The 19534-nt window shown below is 39.8% G+C and overlaps 1 protein-coding gene across 2 annotated transcripts; it reads left to right on the top strand.

Moving 5' to 3' along the window:
• Positions 1-8691: 8691 nt before the first annotated feature.
• Positions 8692-19312, top strand: LOC120442072 (zinc finger protein 431-like). 2 transcript variants are annotated; one of them, XM_039617829.1, is made up of 3 exons: positions 8692-8721; positions 15100-15696; positions 16369-19312. In XM_039617829.1, exons 1-3 carry the CDS (start codon positions 8704-8706, stop codon positions 16933-16935), a joined length of 1182 nt encoding a protein of 393 aa, XP_039473763.1. In that variant the 5' UTR covers positions 8692-8703; the 3' UTR covers positions 16936-19312. The 2 variants fall into 2 exon arrangements, with proteins under 2 accessions (XP_039473763.1, XP_039473764.1); XM_039617830.1 differs by lacking the exons at positions 15100-15696; positions 16369-19312 and adding an exon at positions 9047-10349 and having other exon boundaries at positions 8702-8721.
• The last annotated feature ends 222 nt before the right edge of the window (positions 19313-19534 follow it).

Genomic DNA, 19534 nt, shown 5'->3' with positions numbered 1-19534 from the left:
CATTCATCAATGCAATGTTCCCCGTCAGTAAGACCCATGGCCACTTGAGGCATATTAAGATGCTGGAGATAAATTCCTGGGTAGACCTGTTGATCGGGACCAATTTTACCTAAGGCTTTAGAGCCATGGGAGGTTGTTAGAAGTCAGGATGGAGGTCTATATGCAGTAAAAACTATGCAAGACTGGATGAGCTGTGGGACCGTCAAATGAAGGCTGATTTTCCAGAATGTATTCATAGTGAGCAGTTTGCTTTGTCCAAAGAAAATTAGCAGTTTATGAAGTCAGTGATTCCCTTAAGGTGGTTGACGGTTATTATACCATTGTCTTACCTTTCAGGTGCAATTTGTTAAAAATACCAAATAATAAGAAGGCTGTAGAACAGCGAACTATGAGCCTTAAAGTGAAGTTTATCAGGGATGATTTGTTTCATGCCAAGTATACCAGTTTTATGAGTGATATTATTTCCAAAGGGCATACAGAGAAGGTGCCTGCTGAAGAATTGGATCGCTGTGATGGAGGGTTGTGGTACATTCCACATTATGCGGTGTATCACCCACAGAAGAAGTTGCGAGTTGTCTTTGATTATGGTGCTTCATTTCACGGAGTGTCTCTGAATGGACAGCTTCTGCAAACGCCCAGTTCTTACTAGCTTGCTAACTGGGGTCATAACTAGGTTCCGTAAAGAGCCTGTTGTGCTCATGGCAGATATTGAATCCATGTTTTATCAGGTCATAGTACAAAAAGAAGACTCAGATCTGTTAAGGTTTCTGTGGTGGCCAGATGGAGATCATACTCAGGATCTGGTGGAATACAGAACGAAAGTACACCTGTTCGGAGTCACCTCGTCTCCAAGTTATGCAGGTTTTGCCTTGAGGAAAAGTGCAGAGGATAACAGAGATCATTTCAGACTAGAAGTTGTCAATAATGTTCTACATAATTTTTATGTGGATGATTGCCTTACCTCTGTTGGTTCTGAAGAGGAGGCAGTGTTGCTCCATCAAGAACTTGTTGCTCTTTGTGCTAAAGGAGGCACAAAGTTCACCAAATGGATTAGCAATAGAAGAGCAGTACTCGCTGCCATACCTCAACAGGAACGATCCAAGGAGGTTAAGGATTTTGATTACGATAGCGACTTCTTGCCAGTAGAGAGAGCACTAGGTGTGCAGTGAATTATCCAATCAGATACATTCAAGTTTAAGATCACAATTAAAGACAAACGGATATTGTCCTTTGTGAGCTCGATCTATGACCCCTTGGGGGTTTTGGCACCTGTTGTGTTTTCTCTTAAGTTAATCCTTCAAAAACTGTGCAGAAATCATTGAGGATGTGTTGCCAATTACTGTTGGACAAGAATGGTAAATGGCTGTATTTGTATAGCGCTTTACTAGTCCCTAAGGACCCCAAAGCACTTTACACATCCAGTCATCCACCCATTCACACGTACATTCACACACCGGTGATGGCAAGCTACATTGTAGCCACAGCCGCCTTGGGGCGCACTGACAGAGGCGCCCCAGTTTGATAAAAATCACATAATATTTATGACTCTCCTGCTTCCTGTTGAAGACACACTTTAGTGATGGGTCTGTCCAAACAACCAGCCTTTGTTTTAATACGAAGCTGACGTACCAGTCCTTTACCATCAAACACTGCTTCCACAACCCTTCCAGTTACCCAAGAATCATCAACAGAATTATCAACAACAATAACCACATCCCCAGGAATCGGCTCTTCAGGTTATTTTGTTGCTTTAATTAATTTATTATTAACAATAATATAAAATTATGCACAAAAGGAATTACTAATGTAAAAAAAAGTGGTTTTATTTATATATGTTTATATATAAATATATACGGTGGCCCCTAGAGACAAAGCACGTACAAACTCCAAAACACATTTCTAGCATTAACTAAACTTCCAAAACAGAGCTACCTAGATCACTTAAATTACACAATTGAAAGCATATGTGTATTGTTCGTGTATTTATATACAAACACTCATATATATTCAAATAATTTAAAAAAAAAAGTTCATTTACCTGTTACTACCACACATCAAATCCGGTCGTTGGTACTTCCTGGCTTGTGTAGCCACTAGGTAACATAAGCTCAACACTGCGCCGAGCATCCTAGAGCACTTCTGTTGTGTTTTGTACGTGCTTCTGAGTTTTTACGTGTTTTGGAGTTTGTATGTGCTTTGCCTCTAGGGGCCACCGTAAATATACTTTTAGTTATTCACTCCACATAAAATGTAATAAATAAATCATATAATACAAAAACCAACTATTCACATTTCAGCTTTTTCCTTTTAAACAAATTTAAAGTGAAACAACACAAAACACTGCAAACCACAACACAATTAAATATAAATTAAAATATGAAAACAAAAAGAAGATGCATATTCTCTGTCATATGGGCCTGCATGAATAAACTTTCTGAATCCTTTATCATCTGCAACTGAAAACAGTTGTGGATGATTACTATACCTTTCTAATGTGACGTTGTTGTCCCTGGCTCTCTTTCTCTCTCTCTCCCTCCCGCTCTGTTCCTGTGCTACTGTGAGTGTAACTATCGCCCCTCCCCCCTCTGCCCAGTGCAAAGCACAAGGCTCGCGTGCGGAGTGAAGCGGGAAAAAGTGCGAGAGAGGGTGAGAGAAAGGAAAAAACAAAACAAAACCCACGGCTCGTGATAAGGAGCCGGCTCGCGTCGTTCACGTCAAAGATCCGGCTCTAAGAGCCATTTTGTTCGCGACCGACACATCACTACTAGCCACAGATCCAGAAGGCTGAGTTCAACCATAGCTGGACTGGCCATTGGGCATACCGGTCATTTGCCCGGTTGTTTTTTTTTTTTTATTTGTAACGATATAAACAATGAAAGTTGGTGGATTGGCTGGTTTGGATGCTGGCAGATGTGTAAAAATAACTCAGTTGTTTGGTGGTGGCAATGGCGGAGCTTCCACTGAGGCCAGCAGGTGGATGAGCGAAAGGGAATGCAGGAGGAGGAGAGATCCAAGGTGGTCGCCGGTCTGAGCGTCAGGTGAACTGAACTTCAGTTATGTCATAACTTAAGTTATGACCTGCAGTCTATCTGGGTCAGATATAAACCAAGTTTAGGTGGAGTTCATTTTCGTTGTGCTGACTTTTTACTGTCAGTTACAATAACTCGTACTGCGTACTAGCTAGCATGATGGAGTTTCTATACAGCTGGGTGGGTGCTATGATGTTACCTCCGGCAGAACCAGGCTCAGGGAGGGGCGGGGCCATCTGCTGTGACTGGTTGGGGTGAGAGAAGGAAAACAGGATAAAGACATGCTGTGGAAGAGAGACAGAGATTAATAACAGATATGATTCGATGCAGAGAGGTCTATTAACACATAGTGAGTGAGAAAGGTGACTGGAAAGGAAAAACTCAATGCATCATATGGTATATATGGTATATAGCCTGTATTTGTATAGCGCTTTACTAGTCCCTAAGGACCTCAAAGCGCTTTACACATCCAGTCATCCACCCATTCACACACACATTCACACACTGGGAATCCCCCAGCAGCCTACGTCTATTGCAGCATAACTAAGGGAGGATTCAGGGTCACCTGGTCCAGCCCTAACTATATGCTTTAGCAAAAAGGAAAGTTTTAACCCTAATCTAAAAAGTAGAGATAGTGTCTGTCTCCTGAATCCAAACTGGAAGCTGGTTCCACAGAAGAGGGGCCTGAAAACTGAAGGCTCTGCCTCCCATTCTACTTTTAAATACTCTAGGAACAACAAGTAAGCCTGCAGAGTGAGAGTGAAGTGCTCTAATAGGGTGATATGGTACTACAAGGTCATTAAGATAAGATGGGGCCTGATTATTTAAGACCTTGTATGTGAGGAGCAGGATTTTGAATTCAATTCTGGATTTAACAGGAAGCCAATGAAGGGAAGCCAAAACAGGAGAAATCTGCTCTCTCTTTCTAGTCCCTGTCAGGACTCTTGCTGCAGCATTTTGGATTAGCTGAAGGCTTTTCAGCAAGGTAAAATTATTAACAAGATGATCGACCTCTGTTGGAGTAGCGTTCAGATAGCTGCTCTGCTCTATGTTGGTACAGGGCATTGAAGATGATAACAGTGGGTGGATTATATTCTTAAACTTAGTTACAGCGCTTTCAGAAAGACATCTACTGTGATAAAGTCTACTCTCTACTGCTGTGTAATCAATTATTGTAAATGTAAATGTTATCAGGAAATGATCAGACAGCAGAGGGTTTTCAGGAAACACTGTTAAATGTTCAGTTTCTATGCCATATGTTAAAACAAGATCTAGAGTGTGATTAAAGTGGTGGGTGGGTTCTTTTACAACATATCAGTCATTATGATGAGAATACGCCCTTTATTACGCATTTCGTATCGAGCTACAAAGGAACAGTGTCAATGCAAAATTGTACTTAGTAGTCAGTATAAGCTTTAATTTAATGATATAAGTTTGCATATGATAGAATACTGTATGTTGACCTTTTGATGACTTAGACTGTTGTCCACTACAAGACTGTTTTATAAATTCTTTCTCACAGCGATAATAGCTGAACAAGCAGGAAGAGGAGAGCTGGACACTTTTATCTGCGCTCTCTAACAAGAAGAGGGGCCGCGTCCTTCCGAATCTCACAACACACACGCATACACCTGAACCACTCTTATCTTCACTCCCTACGCACTAACATTCCTCTGCCTATGAATAGACGTATTCACTGTTGTATTACTGTTGTATATAAATAAAGACAAGTGCAAGAACAGAGCGCGCATTGCAGGGCCCCCACTCTGGTGTGAGCGTTCTTGTAATCGCCCTTGTATACAAGTAAATGGTGCAGCGTCTGTGTGTTTCTACCCTTAGACTCTTAGCTGAAGAAGTGTCTTTAGAATAAATCTCTCGACAAACAGTTTGTCCCGTACTTTAGCTAGAATGAAAAAGACACAAAGCTAGATTTATTCTGTCTTTATGCTGCACAGCTGCTTCTTCTTCTCTCATCCCCCCTCCCTCCCCTGTTGTTACTTCAATCTGCATCATTACTCATCAAAATGCCACTTTAGACCCTAAAAAGGGCTGTCTCCGTGGAGTGAACTCTGCAAAAGCCGGTCTGAAACTTATCGCAAACACTTTACGTTGCTTAGCCACAAACTTTTGTAGAAGCTTGGCAATTAATGGTAATTTGAAGACTGGTCTGTAGCTGCTCCAAAGAGAGGGGTCTAGCTGAGATTTTTTTTTTTTTTTAATGGAAGAATAGCAGCCTTTTTAAAATAAACTGGAACTATACCAGACGCCAGTGAAGAGTTGATTAGAGTGAGCATAGATGAACCAATACCCTGGAAGACATTTTTGAATAATGATGCAGATACAATGTCAAGTGGACAAGAGGATGCTTTCAATGAATTCACTAGTTTTACCAGCTCAGGTAATGAAACTGGAGCGACAGTATCCAGAATGACCGGCCGTGATGGGGTGGAGATCGACATAACAGGTGCTGAATATTAAAAAAATTCATTCTTACATTATTAATCTTTGCAAGCAAAAAAAAGGGAAATTGTCACAGTTCTCGTTAGACGAAAAAGTGGCTGCGGGTAGAGCAGGAGTAACAATGTCACTAATGGTGTTGAATAGCACCATTACCTCTGCTCTTTGTAACCAAGTGTGAGAAACGGGCAGCCCTTGCATCTCCGATAGCACTATTAAAAGAAGCTAAAAGGTCCTTTGAGTAGAGGAGATAAACATTTACTCAATAGCTGCACACGAGCGTCCCCCGGAGATGAACATTTAGATGAGTTTTCCTCATCTTGACTGTCTCCAGTTAGTCCAGAATGCTGCAGCAAGGCTTTTAACCAAGACACAAAAAAGAGAGCACATTACACTAGTTTTACATTCATTACACCGGCTTCCAGTACATTTTAAAATCTTGGTACTGACTTTTAAAGCTTTGACTTGTGATGTCCCTGCTTACAATTCTGATCTTTTAGCACTCCAAGCTCCCTCACACAGCCTGAGATCATCTAATCAAAGGCTGTTGTATGGCGTTATTTTTGTGCCATGTAAAAACAAAACAAAACTGAGCACACGTAAAAAAAAATTTGCAGGTGCAAGTGTTGCATTTTGAGGAGAAATTTATTTTGAGCGAAGAAAAGCTACATTTGAGTGAACAAAATTCATTGCTAGTATTTTATTTTAGTAGACACTCAAACTTACAATAGGGGTTTGGAAGAGAATTGAACAAATATTTAGAATATAATCTGATCAATTTTGGACCAGTCTACAGGATCTCCATATTTTAGACTTGATGGATAGCATTAACAACCTGCTGGCTGCAAATAAACATGTTCAGTTCCACATGATTATTATCAGACAAAAAGAAAACATATCACATATCACTGCGTATAGAAAACTATTTCTGTTTTCTATACGCATTCACTGCAAAAAGAGCAGCCTTACCTAATGTCCATCATACTGTTACTCATTTTATTCATTTTTTCAAAAATGAAGGCATGTAGCCTTCAGTAATAGTAATAAATCACACAGCAATAGTACATTCACGTAGTTGTAAAAACCATGACAATATATTAAGTAATCCAAAGTATTCAAAATACGTCACTCTCATTGAGTAACTTAACGGAATACGTTACAAAATACATTTTGGGGCATGTAATCTGTAATCTGTTGTGGAATAAATTTTAGAAGTAACCTTCTCAACATCTGCAACCTCATTGCAAAGTTTTACACCTGGAATATCAGTTTGTTCCTGATGGCTGTCAGATTCTCCACTCATTTAGCCAAGATTCTGTTCAATTGTGTTATAATCAAATCATCTTTCCCCAATATAATGTCCACTCATCTAATTTACATGTCAATGTTGACAACATCACTCTCTGTGAGCAGATCAGGAAGAAGGGGGCGGAGCAAAGTGTGTTAGCAGGAGAGGAGTCGAGCAGAGAGAGCTGCTTTGTCATGAAACGGGAGTACAGTAGTGAACTTAGAGGAGAGAAACAAACTAAAGTATCGATCATAAACCACTACCAACGTCTGGATCGATATCTGCATCGATCTGCCCACCCTTGTCTCCTGGATCGTAGCTGAGATCAGCGTGAACCACGTGGGTCTCTGCTCCCTGATGTGTTTCCTGTGTTTGGAAAGAGTTCCAGCTTCATCACGGAGTTTCTCTCGGTTTGTGGGCTCATCTAAAGGTAAGCACCGAGCTAACTTTACTGTGAGTTCAGTTCATGTTGAGTTTAGCTCCTGAATGAGGTCTTCTGCTGCTCTCCTCGGTGTCTGTTCACAGTTTATTGTCAACACGTTGAGAGAAGAGTGAGAGAGTGTTTGGAGAAAAACACCAACTAATCATTAGCTCAGCATGCTGAATGTTGGAGCAGAAAAGTCTTTTCATTGTCCCTGCAGCTGTTTTTCTGCATGCACCAAACCTCTACAGCCTCATTTCTATTTAAGTGATAACAGGAAATCAGAGCGATCTGCTGCAGTATCAGGGTCACAATAAACTTTATTGTCCAGCTGCTGTGGATGAACACATGAGAGGAAGTGAACTCCTACAAAGTCTCATTTTAATGAGTCTGGCTGCTGCAAAGTGATGTTAACAAAAACTAATGAAACACAGATGAAAGTAAACAGTGTTCATATTTGAAAGCACAGAGAATAAAAATATATTGTGGAGGTTAATGTGCAGCTCTTGGTGATTTGGGAGACGAAGAATGTGTGAGGACTAGAAAAGTTATACAAAACCTTTGCAATCAAATGTTATGGGGACTGTAATTAATATTAGATTACTTTGATTGTTAATTGCATACTGACTGATATAAAATAAAATAAATAGAAAAGTTATAAATTGACATTAAGAGTTGTTTGTGCAGAGTTAGTGGAAGGCCGCATGCAGGAATGAGGGAGTGTAAGTAGGGCAAGGTCGAATAACAGCAGCTCTCACAGACAGCGTTATCAGTTCACTGCTTCAGTGTCTTCACGAAAACTTTAGAGAGTTTTAGTTTGTGCCTGTTTGCAGGGATCAAGTGAACCATGACATGGTCTGAGAATCCTGGTGCAGTGTGGGATGATGACCCTCTTACTATCAGCTCACCTTCAGTTTTTCAGATGTTTTCTCCAGTTTGTGTACAAACTGCCACAAAGTTATAATGAAGCACCAAACTGCAGTTACTCAGTCAGTGGAGGTTCAGTAGTGCAGTTTCTCACCACTGTTGTTAACTGGAGGCTGACACACTGACTGAAGACATTTAGTCTGAGTAGATTTGAACTTTCCTTCTTGTTATTTCCATCTTGCTTTGACTGCAGCTGTAACAACACTGATTCCAGCAGGATTTGTAAAAAGCATTTTAACAGACACACAAAGCTGGACAGCTTTTGTTCTGAGGGTTTGGAGAGAGTCTGTCTCTGTGTGTGTCTGCATTCACTTTGTTCCTCTAACAGAAAATCAATGTGCAGATGTTGATTCTTGCAGTGACTGTTGTTCTTCAGCCTGTAGAAACCATCCTGCAGCTGCTGGAACAAATGAATCTTCTAAATGTTGCTTTTCTCGGGTTTGTGTTTGCTCTGCTTCTTTTTGTCAGAGATCAAATACACATAAATATTCTTTTGTGTCCCAGCTGATCAGCAGCAGGAGAGTCTGATGGAGGAACATTTTCAGCCATTTGGACTCAGCTCAGCCACTACAGAGGAAACAATGAGCTCAACACAGACGGTGAGGAAGAAATGTTGAACCTGTGGTCAAGTTACAAGAAAATACAAAGATCACATTTTATCAGGACACTGAAATAAAATAAAATCAGCTGCACTCGTAATTTTTCATACAGTATATTTTTTTCCCCAATGAGCAAAATATTTTCCTTATTGTCATTTTTATTACAGAGTTTCAATTATATTCAATTTTATTTATATAGCGCCAAATCACAACAGCAGTCACCTCAATGCACTTTATATTGTACAGTAAATCGTACATTAGTAAAAAAGTTTGTTCCACGACTGCATTTCACTCACTGTCTCTGTTTGTATCTCTGTCACTGCAGGACCAACATAGAGAGAGAAGTCAGCGCTCTCAGGAGGCCGACAAACCTCACAGAAGAAAGGGAGAGAAAAAATACATCTGTGATGAGTGTGGGAAGGATTTTACTCAGAACTCCTGCCTGAAATATCATCGGCTCATCCACACTGGGGAGAGACCGTTCACCTGTGACTTGTGTGGAAAGTCTTTTATCAAGGCCGGAAGCTTGAAAACACACCAACTCATCCACAGTGGAGTTAAACCATACAGCTGTGATCAGTGTGGCAAAGCTTTTGCTCGCAGTAGCTACTTAAAGAGTCATCAAGTTACCCACTCTGGAATTAAGGCTTACAGCTGTGACATTTGTGGAAAAACTTTCAGCCATCGAGGGTATCGAAATATTCACCAACGCATCCACACCAGACATGATGTTTACTGCTGTGATCAGTGTGGGAAACTATTTGTAACAGACACACAGTTACAACATCACATGTTTACCCACACCGAGGAGAGACCTTATAAATGTGACAAGTGTGAGAAGACGTTTAAAGCTCCACATTACCTGAGAGTCCACCAACAGATCCACTCCAATAAGAAATTGTACAAGTGCAGTTACTGTGTCCCAGCTGATCAGCAGGAGGAGAGTCTGATGGAGGAACATTTTCAGCCATTTGGACTCAGCTCAGCCACTACAGAGGAAACAATGAGCTCAACACAGACGGTGAGGAAGAAATGTTGAACCTGTGGTCAAGTTACAAGAAAATACAAAGATCACATTTTATCAGGACACTGAAATAAAATAAAATCAGCTGCACTTATCATTTTTCATACGATATTTTTTTTCCCCAATGAGGAATTCATTTTTCATATTTTTACATTTTTATTTCTGTCACAGTTCTGGGTCCTTGTGACCCAGCGTTTTGAGTTTTAGTTTATTTTGATGTTTATGGTTTGTTTAAGTTCATTCAGTTATCTAAGTTCATTTGTTATTCCCCTTGTGTCTTCTACCCCTCTGTTTTAGTCTCCTTCATGTGTTTCATGTCTTTGTGTCTTATGTTGTGAAGTTCATGTTCTCATGTCTGCATCTCATTATGTTTCCTGTTTTATTTTGAAGAGGTCCTATGTTCCCGTGTTCTGTGTTACACTTCCCTTGTGATCATGTCTTATGTTCATGTGTGTCAGCTGTTTCCCTATGTGTTCATACTTCCCTCATTAGCCTCATGTGTGTATTTAGTCCGTGTGTTTTCATTCATTCCTTGTCAGGTCGTCTGCTCGTCCACACCATGGGCCCGTTCTTCGTACCTCGCTAAGTAAGTTAGCCGGATTTGAATGTTGACGATTTCGCGTGATCTTGGATCGTTCGGTTCTCCGAAGCTCATCTGGGACTTGCTGTCATAGCAACAGATCCGTAAGCGTAAACCTGCTCGGGAGCAGGTTTACTTTATGTAAACAGGATTAGATCGCGGCCACTCAGGTATGTCCGCTGCAGTTATATGAAAGCAACAGCGATATTTCGCCACTGTTTTACCATAAATAAATATTATCAATGTAACTAAAGATAATGCAGCATTTGATTCTTTTATTGATTTCATACAGATACATACAGGTCATTTCCGAAAAAAAGGGAAATGTACTATTAATCATTCTATTACATGTAGTAGATCATGTCAGATGTAATTCATATTTTAGAGTAGTAATAGTAAATTACTACGTGCAATCAAGATGAGAGACCACGGCTATAAAAGCGAAGGTGGATTTGGGAAGTCTGTCGCAGCCATGTCCTGTCCGTTTGTACGCGAGCAAGGAAGGTGCAAGATTGATAAGGAGAGTTTACAGAATTTAGCGTATATTGCGGGATAGACGGGATCCTTTAGCTCGGCGCGACGGTGTGCTCATAGAGAGATATCGATTCTCCCGTGAGGGTATTATTTACTTTCTTCCTCTCTCTCTCTCTCTCTCTCTCTCTCTCTCTCTGTAAATATAAATATAAAATATATATATATATATATATATATATATATATATATATATATATATATATATATATATATATATATATATATATATATATATATATATACTACTGTACTGTATATACTTACTCCCGACTTACTGTGTATGCTTCAGTCACCCCTGCATGGGAACAGGTAAAAGTGATGGAGTGTTATGTCAAACTACACACAAAAAAAACCCACAATGTCAATAAATGTCACAGTACAAAAAGGGGTGTGACGAGGGGTGCAGGACCACCACCTGTCTTTATTTGCTCTGCCCTTTTCTTGGTTGCTGTTATAAACAAACAAACAGATTATTCCAGGGTCTCTTGTCATAGACTAAAAGCAATATAAGTGATAAATATTCTACCATTCTGTAGAATATTCTTATATTTCACTTTTACTTGTTCCCATGTTCTAGTGGGTCCTGTTGTGGCTCTAATGTGAAAGAGGATATGATGTAATATAATATAATGTGGTATGATATAATATCACATGATATAATGTAATATCATGGATCACTTACGAGTTTAATTTGTCAGCAACTTTCTGCCAGCCCTCTCTCCTTGCTTTTTGCAGCCTTTGCAGTGTTCCCCTGCGTTTTAATTAAACTCTGAAACTCCTGAAATCCCTCAATCAAGAGTTCTTGGTCTGCTGCCGTGAAATACTGAGCGCTCCTTCGACATCTTCGCCGACCAATCACAGGGTTGCTGATCAATGTTTCTACTATCGATCGTAGCCCCTTTAAGCCACCCAGTGATCTCAGATTACTTCATCCAGCTATACTAATCGTCAACAACAGGTGTGTTCGGAGAACCGGATTAGCGAGCTCAAAGTTAGCGCGATGATTTGATCTCGGATGTGTCATTTGATCTTGGATGTAGTAAGCGAGGTACGAAGAACGGGCCCCATGTCTTCAGGAATCCGTGTCAGTTTATGTTTCATGGTTTTTTCATGCTTTTGTTTTAATTCATCCAGTTTAGGTTATTATTTAGCTTCACCCATGCCCTTTGTTTGTATTCATTAGTGATGGGTAGATGAGGCCTCCTGAAGCATTTCAGCACATTTCCCAAACTGTATCGATACTGTGTCGACAGTGTTGTTGTTTTGCTCCATACTGACACCTGCCGGACCTTAAATATCATTGCAGGAAACTTACTTGAGACTCACAACAGACACTGATTCAATGACCTAGTCATACTTGTACACACTGTAAGGTATTGTACTTTCCATGGAATCATTTTATATCTTTTGGTGGTGGTCAGAGGGCCCGGTGGCACCAGTGTCCAGCAGCCTCGCTCTGTCAGTGCACCCCAGGCAGCTGTGGCAGCTGTGTTAAAGCGACACACGCACCGATACAGGTTTCGCTCTGTGAGCTTGATATATGCACTGGTGCATCAGTGTTGCTGGAACCATCACTAGTATTTATTTTGCCAGCCTTGATAAACTGCTCGTTTTCTGTTAATCCACATAAAGTTTCATAGTTTTGGTGTGCACTTGAGACCTTTTTCGCAACACATACAGTCTCCCCCAGCCAGACTGTGACAATTTTGGTTTGTTCCAAGTAGAGCTGGGCGATATAAGATTTTTTCATATCACGATATGTTTTTTTCATTTCAGGCGATAACGATATATATCACGATATAAGCCAAATAACTATATTTGTAAGATTTAAATGTGCCGTTGCTCACAAGTAAAATGTGAAATAATCAGCAGCTTGTTTTGATTTAAATATTTATTTCCCATAATAAGTTCAACAGGGTAGATGTACTTAAGGAACATCAGGCTTCAGTTTCAGATAAATAAAGGCAAATATTGCAAACTACACAAAAGGCAGCCGCTAAAGCATTTAAGTTTCAAAACAGAAAAAACAAAACAGACCACTAAATTGTCAATTCCACTTAGAAACAAAATTTTAATTCTAAAAATAAATCTTAGTTTGTTTTACAGAAGAACAGACAAAATTGACTAACTTTTGTCAATATCAAATAAACTGAGAACTAAAAGGAAATTCTCAATCTCTCCTTGTTGTATAGCTTAGCTCAGGGGTGGGCAATCTCAGTCCATGAGGGCCGGTGTCCCTGCAGGTTTTAGATCTCACCTTTGGTCAACACACCTGAATCACATGATTAGTTCGTTCCCAGGCCTCTGGAGAACTTCAGGACATGTTGAGGAGCTAATTTAGCCATTTAAATCAGCTGTGTTGGTTTGAGGACACATCTAAAACCTGCAGGGACACCGGCCCTCGTGGACTGAGATTGCCCACCCCTGGCTTAGGTTTTCAAACAATTTTAACAGTTACTTTAGTGCAGAGGTTCCCAAAGTGTGGGGCCCGCCCCCTAGGGGGGGCGCAAAGCCATTGCAGGGGGGGCGCGGTATGAAAAGAAAAAAAAGAAAGCTTGGACACTGCTAACACGGGGCTCCCACACAAATGCAAAGCAGGAGATGAAGCATCGCCAAATATGTTTCCAAACCAACTTCCTTCCAAGCCAAAGACTAGAAAATATGGTGAAGCATATCTTCCCTTTGGCTTCACCTGCACAAGTGCCAAGGTAGGTCTCCCCTGCAGAATTAGTTTTCCTGCGTCGGGAGCAGCGCTGGGCTCTACAAATCACGGACAAACAGGATCCCACATTCTTGATTTTTAGTTCACAAACACTTGTTGTAATGACTAACTACTCCTGACATTTTGGACATGTTAGCTCTTTATGCAGTAAAGTTACAGTGGGATACAAATAATATCAGGCTGATCCTTCCGTAATTTGTTCCCCCGGTTCAAATCACGGACAAACAGTATCCCACAGCTGTTTTTGTTTTTAAACCCATTTTGCACAGAGAGGCATTTTTTGAAAAATGTATTGACAGCAATGTTGAAAATTATTACACAGGAAAAAAACAACTACACGTAAAATAATCACACCGTGACGCCTCTGCCTTTCTAAATGCAGGGACAGTAACTGCGTGTGTGTATGTAAGCGTGTAAAAACTGAAGATAGTCAGATTAACAGTATTTTGTCTCTATCTGCCATTCTGCAATTCATCTCATGTAAACAATAACGTGGCGCACAGCGTGACGTGAAAAGAGGCACATACCTTTGACGTTGCGTGACGAACTCTGTAATCCTCGTCCACACGTAAACGCAAAAAAAGGAGTTTTAAATAATCTCCGTTTTCGGTGAATCGCAACGCCGTTTACGTGTTGATGAAAAGCCCAAACGCATAGAAACAGCTGAGTTTTCAAAAATACCCGTGTAGGTGTGGACGCAGCGTAAAAGAGTTAGTAGTATATTTTATTACTACCTGTAATTTATTGCCGTTTACTTGTATTTGCTTAATTGTTTACTAAATGTTTGAGGTGTGAAATAAACCGCAATGGAGCAAAAAATGTGTGTGTGTGGTTGGAGGATGTGTTTGTGCGGTGGGGGGACGCGAACATTTTTCTTGTAAAACAAAGGGGGGCCTGGCAAAAAAAGTTTGGGAACCACTGCTTTAGTCTGACAAAAGCCGAATGACGAATCAGCGCTTTCAGTCAGAGATTGAGCATGCACCGCTTTATTGTATTTCCAGACTTGCTTTCGGCACAATTTACAGTGCGCGCTACTCTGTTTTTGTCAGACTTGAAATAGCGAAATACCTTCACACTCACGGAACTTCTGTGGCCCTTCTGTTCGACAAGCTCTCCGGCATTGGAACCATCATCGGTTTTTTTGGTAACCTTCGCTCACGCTCTCGGTTGATTTTTCTCTAGTCGGCAAACTCATTTCCTCCATTACCCGGGCAGCCCGGCTGGCTGCTTCCCAAACAAATACACATGTGTGCCTTGGCACTTGTGCTGTACGTAACAAGTCACGTGACGTGGCCTTTCATGGCTGTGATTGGTTCGGCTCTGCGCTACTTAATTTGGATTGGCTGTTCTTTTTTTTTCTTTTAAGAGGACAAGAGAGATGAGGTCTATCGCAATAGTTAAATTTTTCTATCGAGAAAAAGTTATTTCGCAATACATATCGTTATCGTTTTATCGCCCAGCTCTAGTTCCAAGACTGCGTTTCACTCACTGCCTCCATTTGTATCTCTGTCACTGCAGGACCAACATGAAGCGAGACGTCAGCGCTCTCAGGAGGCCGACAAACCTCACAGAAGAAAGAGAGAGAAAAAATACAGCTGTGATGAGTGTGGAAAGGATTTTACTCAAAAGACTAACCTGAAACTTCATCAATTCATCCACAGTGGAGTTAAACCATACAGCTGTGAGTTGTGTGGAAAGTCTTTTACCCGGCTTGGAAGCTTAAAAACACACCAACTCATCCACAGTGGAGTTAAACCATACAGCTGTGATAAGTGTGGTAAAGCTTTTGCTCTCAGAGGCAACTTACGGCGTCATCAAGTTACCCACTCTGGAATTAAGGCTTACAGCTGTGACATTTGTGGAAAAACCTTTAGCCAGCTAGGGTATCGAAATATTCACCTGCGCATCCACACCAGACATGATGTTTACTGCTGTGGTCAGTGTGGGAAACTGTTTACAACAGATGCCCAGTTACAGCACCACATGCTTACCCACACCGAGGAGAGACCTTATAAATGTGACCTGTGTGATAAGGCTTTTAAAGAGCCACGTTCCCTGAGAAGACACGAACAGATCCACAGCAGAAAGAAACTCTACAAGTGCAGTTACTGTGAGGTATGTATTTATATTTTTATCTTGTTATTTTAGCCTGGCTGTTTGGAACAACTCTGCTTATTCAGTTGTGTTAGCATGTTAGCAATTCCCCTGCATGTAAAGGCAGCGCTGCATGAGTTTCAGCTCTTATTTCACTCTTTCGTTGCTCAGCTTAGTTCTCCACACTCTGGACTCTCTACTCGGTTCAGATGGTTTTCCTGCTGCTCTGCACAGTCAGCAACTTACCCAGTTATCCATGTGTCTGTGATGCTTCGTGAACTTTAATGTTCCATCCATGACCCGTTAAACCTGCAGTAGCTTTTCTTTGAAATCTAAGTTCAGTGAGGCTAACTGCCATGCTGAAGAAAACAGATGGTGGAGGCTGCCAGTATACCCTTCACACCATTTCTCTGCCTTTAAGGTGCAGGTAGCTGTTACAATAATCTCCTGAACTATAGGTATCACCACTCAGACAACATCACCATGGAGGTATAGAAAGAGAAGAAGTCAAAGCAGAAGCAGATTTTTTCTCCCACAAAGTCCCAAGCTTTCAAACTGTTGCAACATCTCCCTCTATATCTGTATGTCTCTGAGCTTCTGTACTTGTATGTCATTAAAATGGTTATTAAACAAAACAGAATAAAAATGTTGAAGGAATTCCCTGACTTAAACTGTCTTTGTGTCTTTGTTTAGAAGCAGAGCGACACAGATGGATCCAGTTCTCAACCCTGTCGTCACTGTGATGGTGGGAAAATGTTTCGTTGTGACTTTTGTGGAAAAACTTTAAGTAATCGAGAGAGCCTAAAAGTACATCAACGTAGACACACTGGAGACAAAATGGACTACTGCAAAGAGTGTGGGAAAGGCTTCCCCACATCAAATGCTTTAAAAAAACACGAACTCTGTCACAGTGGGGTTAAAAAGCACATCTGTGACCAGTGTGGGTCATCTTTCAAAACTGCAGATGATCTTAAAGTGCATAAACGAGTCCACACAGGAGAGAAACCATACAAGTGCAGACACTGTGACACAAGCTTCTCACGGTCAGGTCATCGTAATGTTCATGAACGTACACACATTAAAGGGAACTTCAGCTGTGACCACTGTGACAAAAGCTTCAAGAATTTCAGTTCGTACTCCAAACATAAACGATCTCACGCTGTAAATAAACTGTTTCACTGTTACCAATGTGCAAAAACATTCACTTCCTTATCTGCTCTGTGCAAACATCAACGTGATCATCAGAGGTGGGTAGAGTAGCCAAAAATTGTACTCAAATAATAGTAGCACTACCTCAACATAGTTTTACTCAAGTAAAAGTAAAACATAGCTGTCCAAGAAATTACTCAAGTAAGAGTAAGAAAGTATTTAGGATGTACTTGATGTGCTACTTGAGTACTGAGTAACTGATCATAATATCTGATTTAATGTTTAAAAATGAGATAACGAGATAGAGAAAATTATAAAGTTTAGTGGAACTTTTGGTACTTTAAAGACCAAAAAGGAAAAGAAAAACTACATATAAATAACACAATTACATTAAAATTCAAAAATACAAAATAATCAATCTAAGCAAAAATACCTTTCAAGTCATTATTAAACTTCTCCAAATAGCACAACAGCAAATACAAAATAAATAAAATAATACACTATGTTTTTATATAGTGAGAAAGAGGGATTATGCAAATGGATAACAAACAGCCATTAAAGTTCATCATACATCGAGAATAGTAGACAAATCAACAATACACCTCTTCCAATTAATGGCTAATTAATATTATTCCGAACACAGTCCAAAACATTCAATAAGCCACATCATTGTCTACTGTCCATCTACTGTTTACTATCATAACCAAGTGGCTAACAAAGGTAAACAGAATGCCCAAATGGTTGATTCTGTTTATCTGGACGTAGCGTTTTCAGTTGGAGAAATGTTTCATCACTCATCCAAGTGACTTCTTCAGTCTCAGCTGACTGCAATCTTATAAATGGTAAATTTGCATAATGACTGAAAGAGCCCACTGAATGAACAATGATCTCAGCAGACAGAATATCATGAAAACAGCAAACCTAATGTACAAACAAGAAGTCTCAGTGACATAACCAGTAGGTTTGCATCTGTCTCATGTATTTTGCTTAAAACACGTTTATTGTTCATTCACTTAATTTATTCACGCTGAGTAGAGTAGGCAGCATTTTTAGTCAGGAGTAGTGTAGTGATATTTCATAATAATACTACTTAAGTAAAAGTACAGTGTAGTAAAACTGGTGTGGTAAATGTAATTAGTTATTACCCACCTCTAGTAATCATGCAGGACTGAAATGATTGTTGGTGATTTCAGACTTCAGATGGAATCTCCTGTAAAGAGTGTCAACTGATGTCACACTTGGATTTGATGAGGTAGCTCTGATTTCTGGACCTGCAGTGAATAATCCTCAATGTTAAAGTTATGAAGCTGCAAAGTATTTCCCTCTTCCTGATTTTTGTTTGCCACAGTTAACTGCTAAAGATAATTTTAAAAAAAATGTTTTCATGTATTAAGGGAAAGAAAAAAAAGTATTTGGTCCCTTCTCCAAGCAGTTTGAATAAATCACCTTAAAGTTTAATTTTTCTTCTTTTTTCCCTTCACTGTGTTTCTTTCTGTTTCTGTTGTCTGTGTTCATTTGAAGGGCTTTCATGAGCTTCTTATGTACCTACAGGTACAAATAAACTCACCTGAACCTGAACTTTTGTTGATTAAATTGACCACATAGTAGTTCCTATTAGTTTTTAGCTTTCTGACTTTTCTTATAGATTCTATGTCACGTCTATGTCTGTGTAAACCTCGTCCATTTGGCTACACTGAGAGGGAACCTGTTAGGGTTTAAAATGGATAAATAAAGTCATTTTATTATTTGTATATACACAACTCAATGTGCTCATAAACGAGTTGGTCCTCGTCCATTGGGAGAATGGACATAGAAGCGCAGTGCATGCTTATATATCACATTAGATGAAGGATATTTTTCTGGACCAAAGGGAGTCCGAACAGAATGTCTCCAACTAGATAAATAGAATCAGTTTTAGGACAATATGACAATTATTAGTCTAGGTCTAGGCTAAGCAGGGAGGTATTTTATGTCTTTTATTCCATGAAAAAGAGCAGATAAGAGGTTAGATGTGAGCAGATGAGCGAAGAGGAGGCTCCAAGGAAGATATGTCGAGCGCTCACAGAGTGAAAGTGTCACTGAGCTGAAACAGGAAATGTGGGAGGGTTTGAGTGAGTGTCAGAAAAGAAGAAGTGTTTTTCCATCTAGAGGGTTAGTGGTGGAACTACTGGTCACCATCCTCGGAGTCGGAGAATCCATTTAATTCAGAGTGAGTGTGATATCTTGTATAAATGGCTGAATATGCCAAGTACTTTGTGATTTTGTTCCATATTGTCTTCTGTTTTTCATTTTTAAATGATAGCTGTGTGCATTTGCATGTTATGAAAACAGGTGAAATAATCACATGATAAACACATAAATAAGTACAAGCATACGTATTACTGAGGTTTTTGTATTGAAGCCAGAGAGGCAAAAAAAAGTTTTTTGCCTTTTGGCTAATTGTTTCTTAAGTTAAATTCTAAATTAAACTCTCTCTCTCTCTCTTTGGTATTTGTTTTATGTTTATTCTTTGCATTTTGTTCCTTCTATTGATTTGTTATCAGTTGCTATCAGTTAACAGCTATAGAGTTAACTGCTAATTTGTTTTGTTTTGTTTTGTTTGTTTGTTTCTGATTTTCCTTTAAATTGATTTCTGATATCAGGAAACAGCTATGAAGCTGGTATCTCTTTCAGTGATTGTTTTGGAGCATTGATCATTTTAATTGATTTT

This window comes from Oreochromis aureus, linkage group 9 (assembly GCF_013358895.1).
Source record: "Oreochromis aureus strain Israel breed Guangdong linkage group 9, ZZ_aureus, whole genome shotgun sequence".
NCBI classification, from domain to species: domain Eukaryota; kingdom Metazoa; phylum Chordata; class Actinopteri; order Cichliformes; family Cichlidae; genus Oreochromis; species Oreochromis aureus.
This window is presented reverse-complemented; position numbering and strand designations above follow the sequence as displayed.

Bases quoted from the DNA above. Each gene is read 5' to 3' on its own strand.
- LOC120442072 (XM_039617829.1), top strand. The intron at 15,697-16,368 runs GTATGTATTTAT...GTCTTTGTTTAG, and splicing joins ACAAGTGCAGTTACTGTGAG to AAGCAGAGCGACACAGATGG.